Source organism: Cinclus cinclus, chromosome 3, assembly GCF_963662255.1.
Source record: "Cinclus cinclus chromosome 3, bCinCin1.1, whole genome shotgun sequence".
NCBI classification, from domain to species: domain Eukaryota; kingdom Metazoa; phylum Chordata; class Aves; order Passeriformes; family Cinclidae; genus Cinclus; species Cinclus cinclus.
The window spans coordinates 95,524,414-95,531,646 of NC_085048.1; the positions used below are offsets into that span (position 1 = coordinate 95,524,414).

The window sequence follows — 7,233 nt, forward strand, 5'->3', positions numbered from 1 at the left end:
CTTCAAGATGCTAAGGTGACCTCCCAAGCACCCTCCATCCCAGTTTCCTAATGAAACATTCAGTAAACACACCCATTTCCTTTCCACACAGAGTCCCCTTTGTCCTGTCACAACCTCCATGAGATGTGATTTGCAGAGCCTCAGTGTTTCTCTTCCCCCTCCAATACACTGTGGAACAGATCCCCAAGCACTACGTCTATGATGATATCCTTCCCACCTGTCCATCCTTTCCATAACTCCTTGGGATGCTAATGAACCTTGTGGATGTGAGTTCAGAAGCTGTGGATACTCAGGTGAAAGGATACCAAGAACTTTTATTTAATAACATCAAATACACAAAACAAAAAAGGTAAATATTCCCAAATCTAACCAGAGGTTTTCCCTTTAGGAGGCTTTGCAAATAGGGATGGCTTGATCTGGTCTCTAGACAGACCTCTCACTGAAAAAAGCCTTGCTGCTCTTTCCTTCAAAGTGCCTCCACATTTCAGTCCCAAAGACATCAATCCCATTTTCAGCCTCTCCAAACCCAGGGCTTCCAGTTCAGCAGCAGAGTTGAATGCCAGCAGGTCTATTGGTTCCACCTCCTGAAAAGAGACAAAAAATTGGAGAAAAACAGGAGTTCAAGAAGCATTTGGACAATGCTCTCAGGTACAAGGTATGATTCTTGGGGCTGTCCTGTGAAGGGCCATGAGCTGGACTTTGGCTCTTGTGTATGCCTTAGACCTCAGAAGATTCTATGGTTATCCCCAGGAAAGTTCAACACTCCCAAGAAAACTGAATGAAAAACAGCAGTTCACCATCTTGCCCAGCAGTTCAGTAGCTTGACCTCAGCTTCCAGAGGCACAGCAAAGCTGGCAGCCCCTTTTTTAGCTGGATGCAGAATACCTCTAGCAGGAACAGGAAGGAGGATGAAAAGTTATTTCTAATGCAGTTACACTGAAAATAAAGAAACAGATTAAAAAGCATCTCTTTTTTGTAAGATTAACCCCCAAAAAACAAATTATGAAGTTCATGTCTCATCCTGCTGCTAAAAGAAAACATGGACTAAAATTATGTCTTCAAAGGAAATTGGAATATTTGCAAATTGACTGAGGGTAAAAATGACCCCTACTCTAGATAGTCTAGTCCAATCCCAAGGCCTTGTCTACAAAACAACATGGAATACACATGGGATAATTAAAATGCTGGAATTTACTAACACACTACAAAGGACACCAAAATCTAATCTAATTCTTGCTAGCATAATCAGAACCTTTGTCCTGCTAAGCATACAAAAACCCAACTGGTTGCCTCATTATCCTCACCCTACTTCTAAAAAAAAAAATCATCAAGGACTACCATAAAAATATTTCCACCTGCAACAACAATCTGCCACAGCATTGGTGGAGTTTCCTGTTCTAGGAATAGAAAGTCTCACAAATACTGAGCAAAAAGTAAACAGTGAAGAACAGCAAACATCCTGTTTAAAACTTGCCAGCTCTAATAGTACAGTAGATGACAAAGTTCTAATTGATCAAATTACATCCTTGGTCTTTTCCCCACTGAACTGCAATAAACTTTCACACATCAGAGTTCAGTTGTTGCCAGTGGCAGACTTTCCACCCACGGTGAAGAAAGGCAGAAAATCCCAGCAACTTCCTAGCCTGAAAAAAAGAGCTACGCTTTGTTTTATTGCTAGAGTAAGCCCAGATTCATTATTCCCACAAATATTTAACAGTAATATTATGCAAGGACCCATAAAGCAGAAGTATTGGCATCTTTTGCTACCAAGGATCAGTTGGGCTTTCATCAATCCAAGGAAAAGCTACATTGCTGGAGCTTGTTTGCTCTTTGAGCTCTAAAAGCAGCTGAAGATACACCACATTTTGTACGGCTTCATACTTACTGTGCTCTGTGACTCGTTTGTTTCCTGTGCCTTAGCAGGAATGTGCTCTTGCTCTTCTTTTGGAGCTTGAGTCAATCCATTCTTTCCTTGGGCCTCTTCCTTTGAGGGCTCTGTCATTTTGCTGTTTTCTTCAGACAGAATTTCAGCCTGCCCACCTGTGCACACCTCTCCTTGCAGATCTCTTCCAGGACTGTCTGGCTGCTCCAGTGGTTTCTGACTTGCACTGGTAGATGGACTGTCCTCTGCTGAAGCCACAGAGCTGCTTGAACACTCATCTGAATTTCCAACACTTCCATTAGCACTGCTGCCTGATGGACAGCTTCTGTCAGATGCACAAGGGGAGTCATCCTTATTGTCATCCTCACAGCCTGAGCCTGTGGCCTCGTCCAATCCTGGCCTGGCACAGGGAATAATATGTTTTCTTTAAAACATTTTTTTTAATTGTCACATTTCTCTCTACAAAACCCACTTCAGAGAGATATAAGGAGCTACTCTAATAGCTATTTAGATTAGTTTAGTTAATGGAAGGGCTGTTGATACTGAAAAGCACCTACAAATGCCCAAAACAGGTATTACAGCATTCCCAATGCAGAAATGACTGGAATATTTGACTTCTCTTTCATGTTAAATTAGCTGAAAGATGCCAGGGGAGAAAAATAGTGTTTTAAAGTTCATTGTAAATACAATTCATTTATGAAGAAAAGGACAATAGGAAGCAGTAGAATATAATCACTTAGAAGGGGTGGGGGAATAAAGTGTCTATTTTTGCAAATGAAGTTTTTCTGCTCCATTTGGGACAGAATTCTAGGAATGCAGAAATGTTTACTTTCAGTTCTTTGATTTAATCAGTTCCATTTTCTTATTTCTATTTCAGTCTACACCTCAGACTAGACTCTGCTTACTTGTACGTATTTAGTCTTTCATCCTTTTTAGGGGCTCAAGACTGGAGTATAAAAACAAGGCATAACTCTTACCAAGGACACTTTCTTTTTTCAGATTTTGTTTCGCTCTTTCCAGGCTCACCCAGACGCTTCCGACTCTTGCCACTTTCTGACGACACCGCTTTGCTGGCAATAACCTGCAAGCCTTCAAAAAAAATTTGAAAGTGAACTTCATCAGGACATGATTCATGTATGTTGTAAATTCTACTTATCTTTTAATCTCAGATGAAATTTAAAACACTAATGGAAAGAATCACTATCAGTGATACACACTCAAAGCTTGAACATAAACTGAGTAGCAGCAAAAGCTTTCCTACATGGATTTACTAAGGCACAGAGTCAATTAAAATTGGATTCCTGAACTGAACTATCAGGTTCATCATCCCGTTCAGCCTCAAGTTTCACTATCTAGCCGACAGCAACAGAAGGATATAGGGATAAATAAAGTAACTACAAAGACCAGGAAGTGAAGCAAAGTATTCTGCAGATCCAACCCCTAGTTTTTAAGTACAACCCCTTTATAGTTTCACTGCGTAATTCTTACAGCTCAGCTAGCAACACCACCTTCACAGACTCTGGCTCTTATTACGAGGTGACCTAGCAAAGCAAGGTGAAGCATCACTTGTATCGTGCCATGCTGTTCAGTGCAATTCAACAGACACTGCAGACAAAGAGGAAAAATAAATCAAGCAAATTTAACTGAAATTTTAAATTTCATTCTATTGAAAGAAACCAATTATTTCCTTAAATGTTGCTGCTGGGGTGAGGCTAGGGAGGCTTTGGGCGTGCCGTGCGTTCTGAGCACAGAGGAGGCCAGGGGGCAGTACCGATGCGCAGGGACTCCTCCTGGCGCTCGGCCATCTCGCGGTACTGCCGCTCGTACTCGGGGTCGGTGAACGTGTGCCGCGGCTCCGCCAGCTTCCGCTGCAGCCTCTCCAGGCGCCGCTGCTCCTTCTCCGCCTCCCGCTCCGCCTGCTTCTTCACCCACTCAGCCATCCTGCAGGCCACACAACCACCAAAATCAGCGTTTACAGCGTCTGGCGTAACAGCAGCTGGCTGCTTTGCACTTACAGAATGCTTCCACCACCTGCCAGGATGGGAGACAATGGGAAAAGACAACAGCAACCAGCGGTGGAAACAGAGATTCTAGTACAGAGAAGAGAGTAGGGCTTATTTTGAAAGCAAGAAACAGCAGTTCAGTTCACACATCCCCACGACTTGCAGCTTCAGAGAGAACTGTGAGAATTCCACACGAGGAATCCGAGAGATGCAGAACAGTCTCTCGGACTCAGGCTGCAGTAAAATCACATCCAATTTTGCAATAATAGATTACAGTCAAGAAAGCCCTGTCAGCTTCCAGTCCATCTGCACTTAAGATTTCACTTTTGCTCTTTTTAGTATCCAAAATACCATTTCATGCTACAACAGGCTGTCACTTGACCTCTTCTGTTAACAGTGAGCTACAGGATTAGGTTATTTTATAATTTCAGCTTCTGAGAAAAGGCCTTACGCTTTCTCGTGATTGACATCCCGCAGTCTCCTTCCACTGAGATCTCGACAAGCCTCCCTGTTTGTTGTCTTCTCAATCTGAGCACCGAGGGCTCGCAGCATCGACCCAAACCCTTCCAAAGGAAAAAAACGTAATCAGGAATTAGCTAAACAGAAACACCACATCAACATAAGGAGTCTGGCTTAGGCTGAATTCTTTAGTTCTCTGGCTACTGAGATCTTGGCATTAATCTGTTTTTTGGGTTTTTTTAAGTAGGAGAATATAAAGTCAAGTAGGTCACACAATACACTCAAATCACAGACTATTTGTACCTGAAATATTTGTCCTAAGTGACTACTAAATGAAACTTAGCAGCCTAAAGTGACAGGTCCTTTCCAACCAAGTTTCAACTCTGAAGTCACTTTGGTGCATGTTACAGACTTCTACTAATAATGATAAGCTGAAAAAGGATGTGAGGAAGATCTGGACTTCAGCTTCCCTGGTCAGCCTCAGCTTTGCACAGACACTTTGGTTTTAGCTCAGAGACTTTGTATGAGTCATACACACAAGAGATATGCCAATATCTGAGGACTCCTGCTATTGCTATAGACTATGGCACAGCAGAAGTTTTTTAACCTAAGAGTCTAATCGCTAATAAGCAGAATAAACAAACCTCCTTTTCCACCACAAAGTCTCGGCTCCAGGCTATAAATGACTCCACTCTGCAACTCATCTTCATCGCTGGCCAGTTGCCCATTACACTTCACATACAAGCTTTCTTCTGGGACGTTCTACAAACACAGCAAAATTGAGTCAGCTCATTGAGCCAGAGAAAATGAAACATTCTGACAAATAAAAACATTAAGCAGTCATGTTTCCTTCCTTCCAGAGGGGAGGCAAAAAAATAAAGACAATCTGCAAAGCATGAACATTCTCAAATGGTGCTTGTTTTAATTCCTGATTACCAAAGGACTGAACACAGTCTAAATCAGCTTGTAAACATGAACAGCAAAAAGCTGTATTATGGGAAAAATTCAGAAACAACCTGTGATGACCTGATCATAACCTTCATTCCTTGTCCTCCTGTGCCACTGGTGGGAAGGAGACAGAGCCCGGGAAAGAGGGAAGGGAGGAGGCAAGGTGATCATAGGATTTCCCTTGCCTCTCATAATCTTATCCTGATTTTGACTGGCAATAAATTAAGTTAATCTCTCCAAGTCAAGTCTGTTTTGCCCATGATGGTGACTGCTGAGTGATCCCCCCTACCCTTATCTCCACATCTGAACCCTTTTGTTACATCTTTCTCCTGTCCAGCTGAAGAAAGGAGGGATAGCGCAGCTTTGGGATGTGCCTGGAGTCCTGCCAGGGTCAACCCACCACAATGTGTACGTATATATGTAAACACACACACACACATATATATATATATACGCATACATATATATGTGTACATACGCATTTATCATGTAGGTAATAAACTACAGGGCTCTCTTACAGCAAGCCCTCCTGCTCAGCTAAGCGACAGCAACAACAGCAAGGTGCGCACTTCAGAGCATCGGGCCTGCCCGTCCGCGGGTGCCGGAGCGGCCTCACGGCGGCCGGGCCCGGGCGGCCTGCGCAGCGCCGCCGACACCGGGAGCGCAGCGCCTCCCGAGGCCGGAGGGCCCCACGCCCTCCTCCGCTCGCCCGGCACTCACCAGCTCCCGGGCGCGGTCGCGGCGGAGGCAGAGCACGGAGCCGCCCCCGGGGGGCAGCGGCAGCGGCCGCACCCGCGACCCCAGCGGGTCCCGCACCCACAGCAGCTCCGCTCCCGGCGCCGCCATCGCTCCGGCCCCGCGCCGTCACGTGACGCGGGAAGGGGGCGTGGTTCTCGGGCCACGCCCACACGGCCTCAGCCCCGCCCGGCGCCCCTCGGCTGTTTCCGTCGTTCGGGGCTCGTCGTGTGAGCGGTCAAAGGCGATTCCCGGGAGCGCTGCCGTTCCAATTCGCGGGACTCGCGCAGCCCGCCAGGGCGTGCAGCCTTCCCAGAGCCCGTCGCGGACGGAGCAGCGGGGAGCGCGCTCCGTGGCTCCCGCTGGCGGCGGGAGAGCGGGAAGGGGAGCGCTCGCGCCCCCTCAGGGAGGGAAGAGCCCGCGCCGGCTCCGCCGACCGCCGCAAGTGCAGGAAATGCAGCGGAGATGGGCAGCGCTGCATTGTCCGGCCAAACACGGCGGGAATTTCACGCGAGTATTTGCAGGGCGATGGAATCCGTCTCTGTGGATTCTTCGCCTTGTTTACTCCCTCACGCGGTTTTGCATAGGGGTGGGAGCAGGCCCAGGTCTCTGGTATCTGGGCGCAATCCCAGACGTGAGGACGCGCTGGGAAACGTTCGTTGGGAGCTGCCCTGCGGAGAAGGACTGGGGGTTCTGCTGGGTGAAAGGCTGGACACGGGCCAGCAGAGTGTACTTCCAGTCCAGAAACCCGAACACATCTTGGGCTGCATCAGGAGGACAGCTGGCAGGTCGAGGGAGGCGTTTCGCCCCCTTTCCACCCATGACACCCCACCTGGAGGGCTGTGCCCGGCTCATCCTCAGCACCAGAAAGGAAGCCTGTTGGAGCGGATCCACAGGAGGGCCAGGAAGATGCTCAGTGGAGCTGGAACACCTCAGCTATGAGGACAGGCTGAGACAGCTGGGTTAATTCAGCCTGGAGAAGAGCAGGCTCTGGGGAGTCCTCCTTGCAGCCTTCAAGTACTTAGAAGAGGTTTATAGAAAAGAGGCAGAGACAGATAGCGACAGGACAAGGGGGAATCGTTTAAAACTACCAGAGCAGAGAATCGGATTAGATGATAGGAAGGAGTTCTTTACACTAAGGGTGGTGAGGCACTGGCACAGATTGCCCAGAGAAGCAGCGGATGCCCCATCCCTGGAAGTGTTCAA

The 7,233-nt window shown here is 47.1% G+C and overlaps 1 protein-coding gene across 3 annotated transcripts; it reads right to left on the minus strand.

Moving 5' to 3' along the window:
* Positions 1 to 294: 294 nt before the first annotated feature.
* Positions 295 to 6,141, minus strand: SDE2 (SDE2 telomere maintenance homolog). 3 transcript variants are annotated; one of them, XM_062490485.1, is made up of 7 exons: positions 6,013 to 6,141; positions 4,989 to 5,106; positions 4,337 to 4,448; positions 3,654 to 3,823; positions 2,860 to 2,971; positions 1,886 to 2,282; positions 295 to 584 (listed from the first exon to the last, which is right to left on the minus strand). In XM_062490485.1, exons 1-7 carry the CDS (start codon positions 6,136 to 6,138, stop codon positions 366 to 368), a joined length of 1,254 nt encoding a protein of 417 aa, XP_062346469.1. In that variant the 5' UTR covers positions 6,139 to 6,141; the 3' UTR covers positions 295 to 365. The 3 variants fall into 3 exon arrangements, with proteins under 3 accessions (XP_062346469.1, XP_062346468.1, XP_062346470.1); XM_062490484.1 differs by having other exon boundaries at positions 3,654 to 3,913; XM_062490486.1 differs by lacking the exon at positions 6,013 to 6,141 and adding an exon at positions 5,811 to 5,884 and having other exon boundaries at positions 3,654 to 3,913.
* Positions 6,142 to 7,233: the final 1,092 nt, after the last annotated feature.